At 45.6% G+C, this 22353-nt stretch overlaps 2 protein-coding genes across 3 annotated transcripts; both read left to right on the forward strand.

Annotated features, from left to right (window-relative positions):
- Positions 1–1703: 1703 nt before the first annotated feature.
- LOC117879107 (osteocalcin-like) lies at positions 1704–10555 on the forward strand. Its single transcript, XM_034774066.1, has 4 exons — positions 1704–1861; positions 5347–5382; positions 8041–8113; positions 9228–10555. The coding sequence occupies exons 1-4, from the start codon at positions 1795–1797 to the stop codon at positions 9355–9357; spliced, it is 306 nt and encodes a 101-aa protein (XP_034629957.1). The 5' UTR covers positions 1704–1794; the 3' UTR covers positions 9358–10555.
- A 2700-nt stretch (positions 10556–13255) lies between these two features.
- ART4 (ADP-ribosyltransferase 4 (Dombrock blood group)) lies at positions 13256–21415 on the forward strand. Of its 2 annotated transcripts, none has more exons than XM_034774074.1 (3): positions 13256–13965; positions 17387–18104; positions 19652–21415. In XM_034774074.1, the coding sequence occupies exons 1-3, from the start codon at positions 13894–13896 to the stop codon at positions 19741–19743; spliced, it is 882 nt and encodes a 293-aa protein (XP_034629965.1). In that variant the 5' UTR covers positions 13256–13893; the 3' UTR covers positions 19744–21415. The 2 variants fall into 2 exon arrangements, with proteins under 2 accessions (XP_034629965.1, XP_034629972.1); XM_034774081.1 differs by having other exon boundaries at positions 13256–13957.
- The last annotated feature ends 938 nt before the right edge of the window (positions 21416–22353 follow it).

Here is a 22353-nt window from a genome sequence, read left to right on the forward strand (position 1 = left end):
GCTCAGCTGACCACCCAACTGTCATTCTACCCAGAGCTCCAGACCCCTCTTGAAAGCATTTTTGTTTCACCTAGACTCCCTAGAGGGGCAGGACTCCATCTTAGATACTCTTCTGACTCTTACAGGGTCATTTGCAGTGTTGTTGTAGCCATGTCAGTCCCAGGACATTAGAGAGACAAGGTGGGTGAGGTAATATCTTTTCCTGGAAGTTGGTCCAATTACCTCACCGCCTTGTCTTACAGGGTCATCTTTCATATGAAGTATTGTTGTAGCTGTGTCAGTCCCAGGATATTAGATAACCCAGGATACTGGATTCTGTTGGTCTAATAAAAGATATTACCTCATCTTTTGTGCATTTCCCTTTCATCCTTCAATGCTGTGCATCTCCTCTTTTTTTCATCCTACTGGGTTTCAGCCCAAACCTATGTAGTTGCCCCTTGTTCCTTCTTCCTAATCTTCAACTCACTGTTCCTTCTGCCCCCTGTTGCTGCCACATCCTCCCCATTTCCTATGTATACGCATGCTTTGGGGTGTCTAAAATCACCAAACACAGAGTGAAGTGCCCATTTTTGAAAACTGGGCTCTGGAGGGATCACTTCCTCTTCCCCTTGCCATGCAGCGGTCTCTTTGGCAGGCATTTAATAGTGTACAAACAACATCTTGGGACAGGAACTATCAAATGTCGTATCTATTTGACACTACAGGGGGAATTTAGGCAGACAGAATGTAACTGCCCAAATTGCAATTTGGCAAGGATACTGGGGCTAATTCTCTTTCAAAAAGCATTGTGGGATTTTCAAGTGGCATATATAGGCCTAGCTGCACTGTCTGACCCCAGAAATTTAGCTTTGGTTTTATACCTTATCTGAATGATGCCACCTCCTGCAGCAATGTGCCCCTAGCTTCATTCTGGAGCATTAGTTCAAATCAATCTTGATTTGGATGAAAGCAATCCCCTAATGTGTCACCAAGACCATATCCTGAAACAACTGGGCACAGTGCTGCTTAGTTTTGAGATTGGAACAGCTCAGATTACTAACCTTCATTTCCCCCTTCTGTCTTCTCTGCTTAGCTCCCCCTTGCCCAGCATTGCACAGTGGATCCTTCCATATGATTTGGTCCGGAAGGAGTTCCTGAGCGGGTCAGAGGAATAGGTGAAGAGTGATGTGGTGAGTTCCTTCCACGCAAGCCAATGTGCCGAGCTTGCCATATCCAGTTTTACCATTTTTCACTTCTCTCGAAGAAAACTGCCTCTGTGGGCACCTCAGCATGCCAGAGACTAGACTGAGATCATCTTATTTGAGCCGAGGTAGGATTTGATTAAACTCAGATTGTCAGAGGTGTAAGATTGTTTCATTAGCAAAAATGGGTCATATGAAACCGCCTTCATCGGCTGCACCACATCATGACATGGTGGTTCTCTCCCATTGTCTCTCCTCCATGCAGCTGGAATCACTTTCTCACTCAACACTAAACTATGTTTGTAATTAAGCTTTTTTTTTTTTTCCCCTTTAAAAGTAGCATTTGGAGCTCCAGAAAGTCATCTGGAAGTGCCATGAGCCTTTGGACTGAGATGGATGTGCACATGGCTGCCAGGACCGGATATCTATTGGCCCAAATGCGAAGCTTTGTGTTGGAGCCGGGACACAGGAATGTCAAAGTTTGAGAGACTCTGGCCAGAGTCCTGATCTCTCCAGATGGTCACAGGATATAAAGTGCAGCTGGGAGGCAAGCACCAGAACCCTCCTAGAGAAGCTCTGAGGCTGCAGAATTGCATTAGACAAAAAGGAGGAGATGAGGAAACTTCTGGTGCTGCTACTCCTGACCCTGGCCCTGGCAGCCTTCTGCTATTGTGAAAGAGGTAAGGGGACACAGCATTAATCTCACCTGGAGTGTTCACTGGGTGTATTATTGAACACTTAAAATCTGAGAAGACTGCTTGCTCAGGAGAAGATCTGCGTTGGGGCTAGGCAGTATACTATGGGCTCAGGGCCGGCTCCAGGGTTTTGGCTGCCCCAAGCAGCCAAAAAAAAAAACCAAAAACCTGCCATCGTGATCTGCAGTGGCAATTCGGCGGGAGGTCCTTTGCTCCGAGCGGGAGTGAGGGACAATCTGCTGAATTGCCGCTGAATAGTTGGACGTGCCGCCCCTGTCCGGAGCGGCCGCCCCAAGCACCTGCTTGCCAGGCTGGTGCCTGGAGCCGGCCCTATATGGGCTATTGCACTGGCAAGGTGTTATATTATATAGGTCACAAATAAGAATGGGTTTGGGGGTCTCCAGCCTAATCCCTAATAGACATTTGCCTCCACTAGTTCACAAACTATTGCACAAATGGGCATGACTGGCAATCTCAGGAATCCAGTTTAGGATTTAGGTGAATTAGCAAAGCTGGGTCCCCAGTTTTGGACAAATGGACTGCGCTGCAGGTCAGAATTGAGGGGAATTAACTAAACTACATGGACTGTGGGGAAGGCTACGTTATATCTGCCAACACTGGAAAGTTGTACAGTACCCGGAGACATCTGAGGAGAAAAATAAAGCTACACCTTTTAATTCCATTGAAATATGTTGGACTGGGAGAGTTTTTGAAGGCACAATGGAAAAAATGGCAGTGATACTGTTAAAAAAATATGGTCATAGGATATAAACTGCAGCTGGGAGGCCAGCTCCAGAACCCTCTTAAATAAGAAATAGCCATAGAGGAGTGAGCTTCACAGCTGGAAAGGGGTGGGAGATCTAGATCTGAAATAGCAGGTGTTCAACCTCTCTCTGCTTTGGCAGAATGGACAGGGATGCTGAGACAGGAAGGGTAGAAAGCTTGCCCTGTACTTGCCTGTACTACGCCAGTTCTTGTCAGCGTTAAATTCCTCAGTGTTAAAGATGACCCTGTAAATTAAATACACTCTCACGGGCATCAGATTGGTGAGAAATCAGTTAATATTTTGCAATACAGTTTTTAATCTTTGATTGTTTTCCCCTCAGAGAGCTTCTCTCCTTCATTCCTGGTCAGTCTGCTCTAAAAGCTATTGTATTCCAGTCTGTTCATTAGTCTTGGTCTAATCCTTTATCAGTTTCCATGTGGAGTGCAAAATGCAGATTGGCTCCTCAAGCCTAGAGATTTCCAGAAGGCTCCATTCTACAGCAGACAGCATGTTGCCCTCTGACATTTCGTAAGGAGCCATTGTCTCCTGGCATAGGTGGCACAGTTTGGATAAAACAGGAACTGGCCAGTGCCTTTGCCAAAGCACACTGAATCTTTCTAAGGTTAAAAAGCATTAAGTTAAAGACTCCCCTTTCCCTCTCATCTGCAGCCTTCTCCTTAGAGGAGAAGGTGAAGGGGGTATCAACTTGGTCGCTACTTTTTACCTCCCTTACTACAATCCTTAATCTGCCTGCCTCACCTGCTGGCAGTGTCTAGTACAGGAGGCTGGGGGTCAAATGTCCTAGTGTCTATTCTCTGCTGTGTTACCTTAAGCAAATCACTTACTGCTCTGTGCCTCAGTTTTTCCAGCTGTAATATGGGGATTATAGTGCTTTCCTAAGTCACAAGGTCATGGGGAGAATTAACTAGTTAGTGTTTGGAGATCACTTGGAGATCCTCAGATGAAAAACACTGGAACTATTTTTAATTACATTATTACTAAGACTCTGATGAGGGTTGCTGCTCTGCTGGGTTCTCTATGGCTAAGAGCTGGGGGATTCAATGCAGTGTGGCAGACAGCGCTCTAGAGGACATGAACTTCAAATGAGCAGCAGCACTGGGGGACAGGTGAATGGGGAGTACTGGGGCAGGATGACAGTGAAGAGGCTGCCTGGGGATCTCTGATTAAAGATTGGGGTGGTGGTTCACGGGGTGGATGTGAAGACTGCTCATCTTCTCTAGGGGCAGAGGGAAGGGGATGGGGCAGAAGAAAATCGGCCATGCTAGCTTCCTCCTCCTGCCTCTGGTGGCAGGTTGTTTGCATAGCCGAGAACAGGAACTGGGGCCTGCTTGGGGGTAGAGTTCACTTGGAACATAGTGAATGAGACATCTATCAGTTTCCCCTTTCTCTTCACTGTGGTGAATGTGACACAGCAAAACTGCCGTTTAGCTCTCAGAAGCTGCTAGGTAAAGGCCAGATTCTGATGCCCTTGCTCAAGCTGAGTAAGACCTTACTCTGCAAATCAGACCCATTGAAGTCAATGGTACTACTTAAGTAAGGTGTATTTAACATGAGCCTGAGGGTCACAAGCTGAACCTAAGTGACTTAGGGTCAAACTCAGATACCCAGACTCATGCTGAATAGCACTTTTCTCCACAAATAGTCTGCAGGGTCTGATCAGACAACAAATGTGTCTTGCTGATGTAAATGCACACGGTGCTTTGGAAAAAACAACAAAAAACCACAATCCTTCCCTCAAAGAGTTTACAATCTAGCAATTAATCAACACATTTATTTTCCTAAATCTTCTTTGTCCCCTTAAATACACTTCTAAGACAATAGCAGATGGGATTTGCCATGGGTGAAAAAGCGATAGGTGAAGAACTAGAGAAGAGCCTGGGTGGTTTGGAGTGGCAAGCAGAGTATGGGTCCCATGAGCCCCCAGTAAAATCAGAGGGAATTCCCCTGGGGTGATTGCAGGGACCATCGAAGGTTAGAACACATCTTTCCAGTGGAGAAGGAGGAGAGATGGTGCCATCCAGGCTGTGTCTACACTAGGCATTTTGAGCAAAATTTCTCATGATTTCTACCACCACTGCATCACTTTTGATAGTAGCCCTAATGTAGACAGGCTTCCCATCTTGCTATTTTTATCGCTATGTCATCTTGCTCCAAGCAAGCTAAAATGACACTATGTGTATGTCTTCACTAAAGTTGGAGATATGATTCCAGCACCGGTGGACATACCTGTGCTAACACTGATTGGCAGGAGTGGCTAGCCATCCTGAGTATGTACCTATGGTCTTGGACAGGCTCATACTTGGATGTATAGCCCCTCCAGCTGCTCACACTGCTGCAGCCACACTTCTGTTTTTAGTGCACTGGCTCAATCAGAGTTAGTTCAAGTATATCTTTGTGAGCTGGAATTTGCACCTTCCAGCTCTAATGTAGAGATACCCGATAGACTCTGGTGACATTGATAGAACTGAACCACTATTAGCAATGGTGGGAAATTTTTGCCCCAAACTTCTAATGCACACAAAGCCCTAGTGGGGGGCAGAGAGATAAAAATTCCTGATGCAGGAAGGGAAATGGTGTTGCCCAATAAGGGAGGGAGATACAGTCATCCAACGGGGGCCAAGGACTGGGGTCACATGCTTGGTTCCTGTGTGGTATCCCCTGACTCCTATTCTTTGTTTTCCAGATTCAAAGGACACCTTGGAATCACATGGTGTTGAAGGTGAGTATCTTGCTATGACTTTCCCACATCTCTGCACATGTCTCAAGTCCTGCATCTGCCTCCATCTTTCCCTTTATCAGGATTAGGGAATGAGTGAGATGCTTACAGAATCTTCTAATTTGTTTCTCCTTCCTTGACCAACACTGAGATCTACAACGGGTGTCATCATGAGTCCTCTTGTCTCAGCAGAGCACCCGTGACAACTAAAGGTCCAATTTTCACATGACCTGGTGGAACAGGTGGAACCCTGCAAACAGTAGGAAACAGGCAGCAGTGACATGAGCAGGCTGAGGTTTTCAATTGTTAGATAAACCAGGACATGAGGCAGGCCCGGTCAACAATCAAGTTGCTCTGGGAGCTACATGGGGATTAGGGTGTGAGCTAGCTGAAGTAGCAGAACGGACAGATACCCATAATGGGTGTCACAGGACGTCAGGGCTCCTCTATTGGCTCATCACAGCAGGAATTAGAAACCTGCACCGAGCTGCTCAGTTGGTAGTTCTGCTGACTTGCTGGGGCAAGAGAGGCTTATTAGCTCCACTAGGATATAAGGGAGGTGGAGTGACAAAGAGAGCTAGGGTTTGGGACAGAGAGGCCCCTTCAGGGAAAACCTAAGAACAGCCAAGTGTCGGGGAAAAGTTTAGGCTGAGCTTTATGTTGTATTACTGCAATTTCAACTAGCAGGAAAAGGGTAAGTTTGGACTATGTACTGACTGTGCATATTCTGTTCAGTTTGGGGTGGGACCTGAGTTTAGGGTCTGAAATGTTCCCCTGTCTCTCACTTGGCTCTGCAGCCTGGCTCACAGAAATCCATTAGGAAAACTATCCCCTGGCTCTCTTGGACCCCTCTATCCCCTCTCTTGTCCCATAGGTCAAGGGATAAATTGCCGCTGGGGATCATTAAAGCTGGATTTTCCCAGAGAACCAATCAAAACACAGGGGGTTGTGGGGAGCGAGAGAGAGAGAGAGAAACATCTTTACAAGGGAGGTTGTAATTGCTGGCACTTCTTACAGTGAAGGTTTATTTGTAGGTGGTATTTCAGACATGACCTGAGCTCAGCTTGCCAGTTGGTCCCCAGAGATAACACCTTCCCTCCCCGTGAGATAAACAGCTGGGCTCTCTCACTGGCCAACTAATCTGGCATTGGAAAGAACATTTTGCTGGCAGTTGAAAGTCTGGGTTAGGGAGATGAGATGAATTGGGAATGGTACAACCTCTATGGGGGAAGAGCTTGGCAGCCCTCTCATAGCATTCCACAAACACAGGTATCCAAAACTCTCCATGCAGTGCTCAGTGTGCTGGGGCAAGGGGTGCAGGGTCCTGTGCCCTCTCAAGACTCTCCACACATGAGCACCAGGATCTCTCTGTGAAGAGATTACCGGTGTATTTCCCCATTGGCAATACTCTCAATGTAATATATGCCATCGTGTGCCAGCAATGCCCCTCTGCCATGTACATTGACCAAACTGGATAGTCTCTACGCAAAAGAATAAATGCACACAAATCAGACATCAAGAATTGTAACATTCAAAAACCAGTAGGAGAGCACTTCAATCTCCCTGGACACTCAATAACAGACTTAAAAGTGGTCATTCTTCAACAAAAACACCTTCAAAAACAGACTTCAATGAGAAACTGCAGAACTGGAATTAATTTGCAAACTTGACACCATCAAATTAGGTCTGAATAGAGACTGGAAGTGGCTGGGTCACTACAAAAAATAATTTTCCCTCTGTTGATACTCACACCTTCTTGTCAACTGTTGGGAATGGGCCACATTCACCCTAATTGAATTAGCTTCGTTAGCACTGACCCCCCCCCACTTGGTAAGGCAACTCCCATCTTTTCTTGTGCTGTGATATTTATACCTGCCTACTTTTTTTCATTCCATGCATCTGATGAAGTGAGTTATAGCCCATGAAAGTTTATGCCCAGATAAATGTGTTAGTCTCTAAGGTGCCATAAGGACTCCTCGTTGTTTTTGCTGATACAGACTAACACGACTACCCCTTTTAAATCTTTCCTAGCACTCTGCACACATGGGCACCAATATTCTTAAGCAAAGCCTTCTTACAGTCCCTTAAAGGTATTCTGGCTGTATGGACACCAGTGTCTCAGCAGGCAACAATCAGTGACCCAACCTCTATTGCCTTCAGTCACCTTGGGGTGCTCTGTGGACATTGGTACCAAGGCTTCACTGTGCAATGGCCAGTGCGACAGTCCATATTATGTTGGGTCAGAAGGCAAGACTCTAAGGTCATCAGGACTGGAGAGAGAGGGAACCATGTCCCTGCAGATTTGGGGCTTGAGTCTCTTCTCCTACTGCTGTGACTCCACTAACTGCAGTAGCTTTGTTCCAGATTTACATCAGGATAAGTGACAAGAGAATCATGCTCCTGGAGTTCATGACCAAGGGGGTACTTGGCCCCTGAGACCAAGCAGGTTGGAGTGGACGGGGAGATAGGTCCCTGAAGCTGTGGGAGATAGGGAGGCAGAACTGTGGAGGCTGGGGTGGGTAGATGTGCATTGGGAAGTAAGGTGGGGAGGGACTGTGATAAGGGATAGCAGATGTTCCATCTCCAGAGGACACTCCAGTATTTGGACTATAGGAGGGCAGCCCCAAAGCTCTAACCTACTCTTCTATTCTCCCATGGCAGGTGTTAAGGTAAAAAGAGAAACGGCCAATGCCTTTGTGAGGAGGCAGAAGAGGTCCTACCCCTATTATGAAAGGTAAAATCTTCCCTGCTTCACCAGTTGGGCTCAGGACTGAACTCTGTACTGATTATTTCAGAGGGGGATAGGAAGGCAGTGGGATGTGGCAAGGAATTTGATTAATGTCTGGGATAACATCCTCACACACAGAAGTAGAAAAAAGAGGATGCCGGAGATACTTACTGGAGACAAGTGGCCTGTTCTTCCTTAAAGGGCCATAAATATCCCCTGAGGAGTCTTTGACAGACATAGAGTGACCATAGTCAGCTTTACATCACCTCCTGTAAGAGCCCCCAGCACAGGGGCATGCCAGATGCATTGCTGGGAGTATTTCAGGAAGGGGGGTACTTGGCCAGCATTCCTAGGTTGCTGGTACTTCTGGCTACTTGAACTGTCCTTAGGGGCCAGGGAGAGTGGGGTGCAAGTTAGAGGCTGCGCTAGCCTGCATCAGGGACCGAAGCAACCCGCTGCTCAGGGTGCAGTGAGGAGGTTTCATCTTTGCCTTCAGTTCCTGCACTGAGCTCAGCTCTGCAGCAGGGATGAGGTCAGATCAGACAGGCTCTTCATTCTGACTATGCCCAGACACTACAGCACGCAGAACTTTTTTTACAACACTCCTGGAGACAGGGACTCAGAGAACTTCAGCTTTGACAGATTGACACAAGAACATGCTTCACATACCTCCTGGGAGAGGTCACCACGCTGCATCTCACAGAGGCCCTGAGGGATAAGACATTTCTAGTTGAGCATCCTTGGACAGTAGTTAAAGGCCTGGGTTTAATCCCCAGTTAGTAAAGCTTCTGAAAGGATAACTAAGGTTCCTGGGTAAAGTCCCAGCTGATAGACCTGACCCACCCATGAACAATAACCAGGGAGCCTGGGTTCTATCTTTAGCTGTTAGAGCCTTGTGAATGAGATGGGGAACTGGCTTCAATCCCTAACTGATAGAGCTCCCTCCCACCCCTGAACATTAATCAAAGGGGCTAGGTTCTAACCCTTTGTAGGTAAATATTGTATTCACTATAAGGGAGTCCATCTCTAGGGAATGCTGGTACTCACTCTCCCTGAGTTCAGCAGGTGGCATAGGAGCCTGATGAGTCATGAGTGGCATCTTTCTCTTTGTCTACTGCAGGTACTATGAAATGTACAAGTCCCCAATGGAGCTGAGGAAGGAACAGTGTGAAAACTACGCCCCCTGTGACTACCTGTCTGATCACGTGGGGTTTCATGCTGCATATCAGCGTTACTTTGGGAGGTTCTGAGGAAGAGACTGTCCCTTCCCTCACCTGGCTAGGGTCCAGTCTGTCCTCCATAAAGACTGGGGTAGTGTGAGGAAGGGAAGGAAGGAAAAGGGAGAGGTAGATTGGGCCCACTTCAATTCTGCTCAGCACTGATGAGAGCACAATGGCAAAATTTACCCCATGTATCCATTTTCCAGTCCAAGACAGCTGAACACTAGTTGTGATCCTTCTACCAGAGGCATTCCCACCTGTGGCCTCCCATAGTATTTTGAGTTTCTTCAGAGAAAGAAAGGTGAGGAGAATCCGTCTTATCTGCTTGCCATGGAAGTTCCAGAGCAAGTATAGGAAGAAGAGATTCTTCTGAAGAAACTCAAAATATGACAAAGGGAGGCAGCAAGATCTTTTGTGCTCCCTCCCCTCCCAAAAAAGTACAAGATGTGGGGTGACTTATATGAGAAATGCAAGAGTGTGTGTGTGTGTGTGTGTGTGTGCTGTGGAGAGCAGTGATCCTCATGCATGCACTGGAAAGGGAGGGGTCCTGTTGCTTCCTGTTGGGGAAGGTTCAGCAGATTGCCACCACCAGGTTCCAGTGTGGGGTGATCAGCCCAAGTGTATGTTAGTGACAATGCATGAGCCCCTAAAGGTTTGGTGGGTCCATTCAACTAAGCACCTTGATTTCATATACTTCACTGAGCTTCTTGGACCTGCAAAATTGGGGTGGAAATCTCTGATGCTTCTGATACACCCTGTTTCTGGTCAGGCTGAAAATACCTGAACAAAAAGCTCTTCCTCATAATTATTTTGGCACTTATGTTTCTGGTCCTGGCTGAAATAAACAAACAAACAAAAAATGCAGAGGCAACTGTAAAATAAAACAAAAAGTTAATTGAACTTTTACGAATCTTCAAAAAAATAAAGAGGGTGGTCAGTTCAGGATTGGGTTGGGTTGAAGTTGGGTCAATGCCAGGTTTATCCAAATTGGTTTGCCTATCCTCAATATGTATCTTCCCTCTTTGCAAATTCATGCAGGTATCTTTTTATGAGTGTTATGCATTAGCAACTTTCTGAAATTTCACCTGTGCCATCATATATTCTGTTCTGTAAGGGAGATGTCAGGTTCTCCAGAGGGGCAGGTGTCTGCTCAGCAGCAAAATTTGCATGTTGGCTGGTGAAATCATCCCCAGCTGTTGGTTATAATAAATGCTGGTTATGTAAAGCAGGTGTGTGTTTTACTTCTCTCTGTTCATGTGTCCAGCATCTAGTGGGGAGTGAGAGGTGGTGAGATTCAACTGGGGTGAAAGAGAGGTCTGGAAAATAAAGCTCTCTCTCCCAGTCGCTAAGATGGATACTGAACAGGAAACGACAACATTGGCCTGATTCTCCTCTCCCTTATCCCAGTGTTAATCAGGAGTAATTACATTGAAATAAATGAAGTGATACCTGCATAAGACTGTGTAAGTGAGAGGTGGATCCTACTCCACCATCAGTTGAATTCTTCCTTCCCCTGGAGAGACCTTCTTCGTACTGGGATAAGAGGTGAACCCAGTCTCCATGGTCATGTAGAAATAGACTTAGTTCCCACTGACTCGAATGGGAATCCCAACTCTCCCCTGGAGGAATGTCCTCTTTTGGGACGAGAAAGGAACGTTTTTCCTTCTACGAGAGTCTCACTCCAGCTGTAAAGAGAAAGAGATGTGGGTCTGAATGAAATGCCTGCCCCTCTTGGCTCTGCAGTGGAGAGAAGAGCTACAGGAATTTCGAGGCCCAGATAACTACCTTGTACTGTACCATGTGGGTCAGAAGGTACTAGGCCTTTCAGTCTGCACAGTATAGGTATATATCTGAGCTGGGTGACTGGAGCTCCTTCAAAGACACAGGCCAATTGTTCCCTCTACAAGTGGAGCCCCACCCCACTTTGGGACAGCGTGTGTTTGTGGGATAACCTGTAACAAACTGAAATAATGACGTACTGCTGATATGGGCATCCTAGCGGGCTCATAGAGACAGTGTGAACCTTATGGTGCTTGTATGGTTTGGGATGGGCTTTGTTTAGGGCAGGAATGCATTGTTGAGTGTGGAGGGTAAAGTCTGCACAGAGGGGACTCACAGTGGCACAAGCTGCGTATAGTTTTGCAGCCCTGTCTCATCATTCCATATCCTCTGCTGCCACCTAACGGACATTTCATTTCACTCAGTGAAAGAGCATGTGGCACCACTAAAGCATTTTACATTTTCAGAGCTCTGCATGAACCCTGCATTCCAAACGCAGGCTAATCTCCCATTATCGTCACACTAAAATATACATAGAAGCAAAGGCCTAAGGGTTCAGTGGAAGGGATAAATGGCTAGTGGGCATGATATGCACAGTCAGATTTGTGAACTGACACCAACTCTGAAATTATAACCTAGATACATGTGGGATTTATCTCCTGATTAGTTAAACGGTGTCTGCACTAGGCATAAACAGAGTAAGCAATTGCTTAGGTCTCCAAGCAGCTCAAACTGGGGGAGGGAGCGGGGGATCTTCCCTTTTTTAGTATGCGTTGTGTGTGGGAGGGGGCAAAAATATTCCTGCTTACATCCCCCAAATGGGCTAGCTCTGCCAAAATTCAAATACCCGACAACAGTGGTTCTCAACAGTTTTTATACCAGGACTCTTTTCATTCTAGCTGGGATCTAGTCAGGATTAGTTAATCTAATCTAATTAGCAATTTGGGAAGAGCCAGGGCCTTGACATATGCTTGTGATCCCTCCAAAGGGGACATGATCCGAAGGCTGAGACCTCATGCTTTAACTGGACGGTTCAAAGAATTAGAAGGAGTTTGGCTGCCTTTATTACCTTGCCCCCGTGGCACAAAGTGACATCAGCACAAGGGTGCAAATGCCTTTACATCACTGACATGTCATGACCCAGTGTTATAACATTCTGAGGCTATAAGGATTTTATGCCAGCCCCTGATTATATTTCAGCACCAATGATGCCTATGTCATCTATATGGTGGCATAGGGACCTGTTCTTTCAGATGAACCAAACCACAAACCTGACCTGCTAGTCAGAGCATCATCCTTGACTTTCCACCCATAATCCCATCTGACCCCAGAGCTATCAAACTGTACTAGTGATTGAATCTCCTGTCTCCCTTCCCCTGCAACACATAGAGAGAACTGTTCTTTGGCTCTTGTTCTACGTAGAGCAATCATGAAAGCCCACAAAGCATGGTAACCGAATGGTAGAGCTCACCACAGCCTAATGGGTGGGAGGTCACAAAGAGGTGGGAAGCTGCTGATGGGGAGGATTAGTGTAGATTGCTGAATGGGGCCCAGCATATGCAGCTTTGCAAAGGGCTCTCAAAAACTTAGGGCCATCCCTGTTCAGGTCTGTTTCAGTGTTATGCAAGCTGCTTCTTACAGGGCATGGGGCAGCCTCTCTCCCCCAAACCAGGACTGCGCCTCAAAATGAGCTCATGTGGAAGCCCTAAATAGGAACGGGACATATAGCCTCTCACAAGCAAGGCACTAGTTGGAATATAGCCAGTCAGTAGGGACTGAAAGTTGCTACCTTCTGTCCCTGTTCTGTGATGTGTAAAACTAGCTCGCGGGTCTCAGTGTAGTGCATTTATGGGACAAATGCCCATATCACCTGCAACTTTGGCCACTGTTTGGCTCCTTTGTTGGCAGTCTCATCCAGGGAGGTCAAGAATGGTGGTCTTTTGTTTGGTGAGGAGCAGCTGGCAAGCAGAGCTTGGTTGCATGGCTGAGTCAGGCACATTTCACAAGCAATATATTCATTTAAAAATATATAAAAAAGGACTAGAGTGGGATGGGCAGCAGTGTTGTTTGAGAGGCTAGGACAGGGTGGGGCAAGAAGGGAATAGGCAGCTGTGTTATCTATCGTGCCAGATGGGTTCTGAACCAGAGAGGCATCTCAGTTCTGCCTTTATCAGAACCCTACATTCCTTTAATGTTGTTCATTAAACTTTTGGCTGGAGATAGTTTGCTTCACTCAACCTCATCTTGTCATGTAAATCCACAGAAGAGAGCTGTCTTGGGTGCCTCAAAGGTCTGAGTCTCCTCTCACTTGAGACTAACAACGGGATTTGAACAGGGCCTGGCATAAGGAACCTTCATGACCCAGAAAGAAAAGAGAAAAGACCATAGGAAATCTCAACATTAAGTGAACTGATAAAGACCAGGTGAATGCATAGCAACTGGGACTGGAGTGGAGGAGAAACTGTCATTTAAAGGACCCAGACCATTTCTTTTGGACATCTTTTGGACATCGGAGCTATTACTTCCGATATGTCCTCGCCTTGGTTCTAAATTACTGTCCTCCAAACTGCAGCCTGTGTCCGATGAGTGATTCCAACTCTGGGAAAGGCAAAGAAAGAATATTGACTCATATCCGAGTGTAAATTTCACACAGCAGATTTGTTGGAATTCAATTTATGACACTAAAAGAGAAAAGAGCAAAACATCCATAAGAAAGACAGGGTAGCCCCATCTTCTGGTTCTGTGGGAGTTCAACATCCTGTAGCAGATCTCCTGGTGGACTCTGGGATGACAGCTGATCTACTTAGCTTCCTGCTGTTGCTGATCTTCTCCCTGCTGAGGCTGATGAGAGGTGACAAGGTTGTGCTTTATTTGAAACTGTGAAGTTGCTCAGAGTGTGGCTGCTCCAAAGCCCATTGAGGATGATGGCTGTATTTCCATTCTCTTCAATGGGCTTTGAATCAAGCTTAGCATGAGAACTACTTTGCTTTCACTTGCTTTGTTCCATTTCTCACCTTCTCTAACCCTTCTGATTGCATTGTTAGAAATGCACTCCATTTTCAAGTCACATGTTTTCCCAGAGAATGTTTGTGGTTGGGCATCAAGGAAATGCCCCAATCAGTACAAAGAACGAGGAGTATTTGCGGCACCTTAGAGACTAACAAATTTATTTTCATGGGCTAAAACCCACTTCATCAGATGCGTGGAGTAGAAAATACAGTAGGAAGATATATATATATATATACAGAAAACATGAAAAGATGGGCATTTGCCATACCAACTCTAATTAGATTAATCAATTAAGGTGGGCTATTATCTGTCACTACACAAAAGAATAAATGGACACAAATCAGACGTCAAGAACTATAACATTAAAAAAACAGTCGGAAAACACTTCAACCTCCCTGGACACTCAATTACAGACCTAAAAGTCGCAATTCTTCAACAAAAAAAAGTTCAAAAACAGACTCCAACGAGAAACTGCAGAACTGGAATTAATTTNAAGTTAAAGAAGTATGGGCTGGATGAATGGACTATAAGGTGGATAGAAAGCTGGCTAGATCGTCGGGCTCAACGGGTAGTGATCAACGGCTCAATGTCTAGTTGACAGCCAGTATCAAGCGTTGTGCCCCAGGGGTTGGTCCTGGGGCCTGTTTTGTTCAACTTCTTCATTAATGTTCTGGATGATGGGATGGATTGCACCTCAGCAAGTTCACGGATGACACTAAACTGGGGGGAGATATAGATACTCTGGAGGGTAAGGATAGGCTACAGAGTGACCTAGATAAATTGGAGGATTGGGCCAAAAGAAATCAGATGCGGTTGAACAAGGACAAGTGCAGAGTCCTGCACTTAGGACAGAAGAATCCCATGTACTGCTACAGGCTGGGGACCGATTGGCTAAGTGGCAGTTCTGCAGAAAAGGACCTGGGGATTACAGTGGACAAGAAGCTGGATATGATTCAACAGTGTGTCCTTCTTGCCAAGACGGCTAATGGCATATAGGACTGCATTAGTAGGCGTATTGCCAGCAGATTGAGGAAAGTGATTATTCCTCTTTATTCAACACTGATGAGGCCACATCTGGAGTATTGCGTCCAGTTTTTGGCCCCCCCACTACAGAAAGGATGTGTACAAATTGGAGAGAGTCCAGCAGAAGGCAACCAAAATGATTAGGGGGCTGGGGCACATGACTTATGAGGAGAGGCTGAGGGAACTGGGCTTATTGAGTCTGCAGAAGAGAAGAGTGAGGGGGGATTTGACAGCAGCCTTCAACTCCTTGAAGGGGGGTTCCAAAGAGGATGGAGCTAGGCTGTTCTCAGTGGTGGCAGATGACAGAACAAGGAGCAATGGTCTCAAGTTGCAGTGGGAGAAGTCTCGGTTGGATATTAGGAAAAACTATTTCACTAGGAGGGTGGTGAAGCACTGGAATGGGTTACCTAGGGAGGTGGTGGAATCTCCATCCTTAGAGGTTTGTAAGGACTGGCTTGACAAAGCCCTGGCTGGAATGATTTAGTGGGGGTTGGTCCTGCTTTGAGCAGGGGGTTGGACTAGATGACCTCCTGAGGTCTTCTCCAACCCTAATCATCTATGATTCTATGATTCTAATATTGATCAGCATGATAGGCAGTGATCTCAGCACACCAGCAACCTAACCATTGCCAAGTGTTAGCTTGCATGATTAGTCCAACCGGCTCCATTAGGATGAATGATATGAGTACAGACTATTCATGTGATTTAGGATTTGTCAGATCTGGAAGATATTTTGTTAATAATTTGCTATGGGACTGTTTTTATCCCACATTATGTAAAAAGCCCTGCAGATAGAACATCTACTTTGATTCAACAGGGCTAGAGCTGGCTGAAAAATTGATTTTCCATGCTATGAAAAATCATGAAATTTTGATACTTTTTTTTGGTCCTGAATCAGGACAAAAAGGCAAAATTTCAACATTTTTCGCATCATGCAATTCCAAAACAAAGAAAAGAAATTATTTCAATTCAATCAAAGCATTTTGTTTCCATTTCAATCCTTTTTAACATTTAAAATTCAAAATAAAGTAAATTTTGAAATGAAAAATCAAAATGTATCATTCTGAAAATGTCAAAATGTTCCATTTTGATATTTTCAATACTTTTCCCCCCAGTTTTTCCCCTCAACGAAATGTCATTGAAATCAATATGAGTTTCTGAAAAATGTCAGTTTGGGTGAAAGGGCATTTTCCAATAGACAACTGGACCAAAAAAAAAAAAAAAAAGTACAGCTAGCTGTAAGCAGGGCACCAGGAAGAAATTCACTTCTCTAGCAGGGCCAGCTCTAGGCACCAGCGTCCCAAGCATGTGCTTGGGGCAGCACTTTTCAAGCGGTGGCACTCCGGCCCTTTTTGGTTTTGTTTTTTTGCTTCAGCGGCGGCACTCTGGATTTTTTTTTTTTTTTTTGCTTGGGGCGGCAAAAAACCTGGAGCCGGCCCTGTTCTCTAGTGCACTCCCACAGCATTGCACAATTAACATATTGCATTATGGGTTTCTTCACTTGCCGCTGAAGCACTTGCCAGGCAGAGTTAGGCTACCAATGGTCCACCTGACCACCTCGGTCCACCTACCTACTTTCTCATTAAAAGGGAGTGGAGACACTGGAGATATACTACTTTCAGTCATTAAGAGGGCTTCTTCCACTTGTCAGAGCTGAGATGAATTGCTGCACATGGGTCTTTGTGCATTTGAACTGGCAACATGCAGAAAGCCTCACAAGTAATGTCCTCACTGCACCCAATGCAGAGAACACAGTGTCAAAGGCAACCTCAGAGCCATAGCTCTGAGCTGACTAGCCCCTCACTTCAAGTTTCTGAGTCTGTCTAGAACCTAGGTGGAGTGTTCTACCACATCCCAGACCCCAAATCTATAGGAGACCAAGTGAATGTTCCTTTCTCCAGCCTGTTAATGTGTCCTAACCTCATTTCCTCTGGCTATTGTATTCCCAGCCTACCTAATAACTCTCCTCAGGCTCCAATACTGAGCTTCATGAAGTGAAATAATGGTAGAATCCTGGTCAATATTAACTCACAGGGAAACTGGTACAAAAATGTGCAAGGTTACATATGTGCTGTTGACAAACTCAAAATGACTGCAATATTTGTCTGCCACACACTGTGCTGTGAGCTTCTAATGCTCCACCGCGCACTCTAGGATCTCTGTAGCAGGACAAAAACAGTAGAGACAATCTGATTTATTGACATACACATACACACAAACTAATAGGGTCCCATTCTTTATGTTGCAGGCTGTGTCCCACATTCTCATGGATATGGCACCAGATTCCTTTGATGACCAGTACCAGGGTTGCCGTGAGCAGGTAATGGAAGAACTGGACCGAGGAGACTATTTCCAAAAGGAATTGGGTAATAATAAGAACTATTCCAGCATCTGGGAGAAAGCAAAGCTGGTCTGGTCAAAAAAGCCAGTGGCTCTGCTAAGGGAGATGCAGGAGAATCACGCTGTAGCCCTCCTGGCTTACACCATGAACACCTCGCTGCACTCTGATTTGAACTGGGCTATGTCCAGAGCTGGGACATCCCCAGAGCACTACAGACACAGCTTCCCCTTCAAATACCTCCACTTCTACCTGACTACAGCCATTCAACTGGTGAGGAGATGGAAGAGTGGCACCACAAGAAAAAAGTGCTACCAGGTGCACCGGGGGGTAAAAGGCCTATATTTTGAGGCTGAGTTGGGCACCAAAGTGCGGTTTGGCCGCTTCACCTCCACTTCACTCCTCCGGAAGGAAGCCCGGAGATTTGGGAATGAAACAATATTCACCCTGAAGACTTGCTTAGGGGCAGTTGTGCAACGCTTCTCCCACTACCTCTCCGAGAGGGAGGTCCTCATCCCACCCTATGAGATATTTCAGGTCAGAAACTTCAGCCGAACACCAAGTGGTAACTGGCTGTATCTGCTCTCCGTGGGAAATTACAGCCAATACAACTGCCAGCTCCTGAAAGGTACTGTATATAGGAACTCCCATAATGGAGACCCAGGGTGTCTTGACAGGCACCCTGAGAGCTCACCCTGCTGCACCGCATCTCATGTTTCAGGCCTAATATCTTCCCTGGGGCAGAGGAAGCCAGGAGTGTCCTTTGACTGAGTGTGCACTGTCATGTGTTTTCTGGCTGCTATGAAAGGTGTGGGGGGAGGGCAGGGGAGAAAGTAGACATTTTGTTGTGTATAGGTTAAAGTTCTAACACAGACTGCTGGCAAAGGAACCTGGGTCTAGCCAGGTGCCATTCCTTCCATGCTTCCATTACTCCCACCTACATTCCCTTTGCAAAATCCCAGCATGATGCTGGAAATAGCTGCCAGAGCTGCAGAGCCACCTACAACAAGGGTCCCAAATGTTGCTAACAGTGGTGCAGATTAAACAGAGTTAGCAACAGTCAGAGGTTTTGGGGGGGTTGTAAGAATTACAGTCTGTACGACATTTAATTGACAAACAGCCAGAAAACTTGCATGTGGATCAGAAGTCCTGGCTGGAGCAGGCTGTGGTTCCCTACCTTATTGGAGAGAAGGAATAAGTACGTTGCACATCACGGACACGGGGCTCTTAGTTTTTGTCCCAGGACAATAATGGTCAATGCAACCTTTAAGCACGGAACACCATTCAGAAAATTAAAGCAACTGCCTAGTACTAAGACAAAATAGTAGGTAGACTTGAAGCATGGACTGATTCTGTTCATGAAGTTGACAGCACAGTAGCAAGTTGCTGCTCCAGTGCAGATCTCAGTCAATAAGAAGGGACCTAAACATTCCTTGCTAAGTTGGGCAAAAAAGGCAGCAATCCACAGAGAGAGTGACCTTTTCATAGTTCAAGTTGCAATCAGCTTCCATTCTATATATTCTGGGCCCTGTATGTATGTTGCCTTCTGTAATTGGCATGTAAAACCAGTCATTGTTTAGCTGCAATGATAAAGGCCTGTGTTTTTGGAGGTATGGGACCAGAATTTTAGTCCCAGCTCAGCAGGCACATGTAGTGTAGAATGGCAAGGCGAAGGTTTCTCAGTAGTTAAAGTTGCATTCACAGTGCCATTGTAAGTCTGATTTTGATTCCCATTGAAACGCCAACAAAACCAAAAATCTTTCACATTTTAGGGCTAAATCTTATTGTCAATTAGAATATATTCTGGAAATGCTGATTAAGTGGGTTTTGAGATTTTTTTACTTTAATACGGCTCGGTAACAAGGTGGCAGATTTTTATTAACTGTGTTAGAAACCTGCATAAATCTGATGAGTAAAATCTACTTACTCATTGTGTCAGGTGAGGTTTAATTCCACCAGGATATAAAGGAGGTGGAAGAGATTCTCTGGACAGAATTAGAGTCTTGGACAGAGAGGTCTCTGCAGGGAAATCTTAGAAACAGCCAAGTCTGAGCTGAGGTTTATGTTGTGCTATTATTCCAACTACCAATACAGTCAAACCTGAGGAAGGAATAAGTTGTGCATTGAAGTTCTAGGCTGAATTTCTAAAGATCATCTCTTTTGATTCTTTTGCAGCTTCAAGCAGCAAGAACTGTATCCACAGTCCTCCAGTCACTGCCTTTCTTTCTTGTGTGATCAGTGCTTTCTTCTATTCCACCAGGCAATGACTCTTTCCCTGATCACAGAAGGATTCATGTGCTGCGTAAAAAGGAATGAGTGATGGGTGCGAGGGATTTACAGCTAACCAGCCACAGAGGTGCTGAACACCTCCTGCGATTTTACCTCTAACTCCCCCTGACTTCAATGAGTTAAGGGTGCTCAGAATTTCAAAGGAGGTGTTTAATCCCTAGCAAAATCAGGCCCCTAGGTGTACATTCAAAATAGGGATGTAAATAGGGTTTAAAAATAGTAATAGTTTAATCTATTAAAATTCTATTGGTTAAACTGTTAACCGTTAAGCAGTTCATATAGGCAGGGAACTAGGGGTGGGGTTGAGAGTGCTGCAGCACCCCCACGTTTTATGCGGGGCTCCACTGCCGACTGCACCCGGGATCCTGGCTGCAGGCCTGGGCGCGGAGCTCTGCTGCCTCCCCGTGCCCAGGGTCCTGGCCCCAGGCCTGGGGTCCTGGCCGCCTCCCTGGGCCCAGCATCCTGGCTGCCGGCATGCCGGCCTCGGGACCAGCATGCCGTTGCCGCCTGCCCAGCACCTGGGGTCCCAGCTGCTGCCCCATGCCTGATACTCCGCTGCCTCCCCATGCCCAGGGTCCCAGCTGCTGGCTCTGTGCCTGGGATCCCAGGACCTTGGGCACATTGCCGGGAGCCGGGACCCTAGGCGTGGAGGGCAGAGGAGTTTAATCATTAACTGAAACCAATAAGACTGTACTTATTGGTTAACCGGTTAACCAGTTAAACTTTTACATCCCTAATTCAAAGTAGGAAGATAATGGGTCTGTGTGCTTACTGAAGAGCATGGCAGAGACTCCAGTCAATTTAGGTACCTAGTCTGCAAGGCTTTGGATACAACCATACAGTAGGAGCTCTTGAACCACTATTTGTATTAGCATTTGTAGTAGTAATAGCACCCTCTGGTGGCCAATAAGAAAACACCAGCAAATTCTTACGAAGGTTAATTAGAAATTGTAGAGCCTATTGGGCTGTGTCCATTTTAAAGAGAGGTTGATGTTATTAAATACATATATATTTATATTGCTCTGTTTTTTAATTTGTAATATCAGTGATAGAATTCACATCCCATTCTGAATTCTCCTTCCCAGTTTAACTATGTTCTTTCATAACTTTTAAAGGTTAATTTAACATTCCTGCAAGGCACCAAGGCAATAATTCTGAAATCCTCTAATCCCACAACAGCTGTAGCATGTTAATGCAAATTTCCCTCTCATACTGCCTCCCTCCAATATGCCTGGAGGGACCACATCTTGGAGATGAGATTGTTTTTTAGCTTCTGTCCCATTTTGTCCTTGGACTGAGCTCAGACTACCAACCAGATGATAAATTATGATAATTTAGTTTTGTAATGTAGACATCTGACCACAAAGTACTGAATTGAGATTCACTAACACATTCTAGATAGGCTACAAATAGCCATCAGGTGGCAACAATTTTCAGCCAGTAACTATCAACCTGAGCTGGCATGGAACTGGTGATCAAAAGGCAAGAAGTTCCATATTCTATGCGCCATCCCCCTGACCTATTCAGTATGTACAGAGCTAGTTGTCTATATTATAGACTTGAACTTAAAAGGGCTGTCATAACTATAAAGGGAAGGGTAACCGCCCTCCTGTGTACAATACTATAAAATCTCTCCTGGCCAGAGACTTCAAAATCCTTTTACCTGTAAAGAGTTAAGAAGCTCATGTAACCTGGCTGACACCTGACCCAAAGGACCAATAAAGGGACAAGATACTTTCAAATCTTGGTGGGGGGAAGGCTTTTGTTTGTGCTCTTTGTTTTTGGGGGGAGTTCGCTCTTGGGACTAAGAGGGACCAGACATCAATCCATGCTCTCCAAATCTTTCTGAACAAGTCTCTCATATTTCAAACTTTTAAGTAAACAGCCAGGCAAGGCGTGTTAGTTTTATCTTTGTTTTCTCAACTTGTAAATGTACCTTTTACTAGGGTGTTTACCTTTGTTTGCTGTAACTTTGAACCTAAGGCTAGAGGGGATTCCTCTGGGCTCTTTAAGTTTGATTACCCTGTAAAGTTATTTTCCATCCTGATTTTACAGAGATGATATTTACCTTTTTCTTTAATTAAAAGCCTTCTTTTTAAGAACCTGATTGATTTTCCTTGTTTTTAGATCCAAGGGGGTTGGATCTTGATCCACCAGGAGTTAGTGAGAGAAAGGAGGGGGGATGGTTAATTTCTCCTTGTTTTAAGATCCAGGGGGTTTGGATCTGTATTCACCAGGGAATTGGTGAAGAGTCTCTCAAGGCTACCCAGGGAAGGGAATTAGCACATTGGGAGTGGTGGCAGCGGACCAGATCTAAGCTGGTAGTTAAGCTTAGAAGTTTTCATGCAGGCCCCCACATCTAGTGCCCTTCTCCAGCCCACACCACTATGCCCATGCCCAGTCTAGTAACTTTGCTCCTTTTCTAGCCCAACATGTTGGGTCTTTCAGCAGTTCAGTAAGTAAATCCTCCCCCAGCCTACCTCACTCTATCTCCTGTTCAACTGAACCACTAATTATTTTTGTTCCTAGACTATGCATTCAAATCCCTCCTCCAATCTACCCTGCAGTGTCCTTTTCTATCACAGATC

Source organism: Trachemys scripta, chromosome 1, assembly GCF_013100865.1.
Source record: "Trachemys scripta elegans isolate TJP31775 chromosome 1, CAS_Tse_1.0, whole genome shotgun sequence".
Classification (NCBI taxonomy): domain Eukaryota; kingdom Metazoa; phylum Chordata; order Testudines; family Emydidae; genus Trachemys; species Trachemys scripta.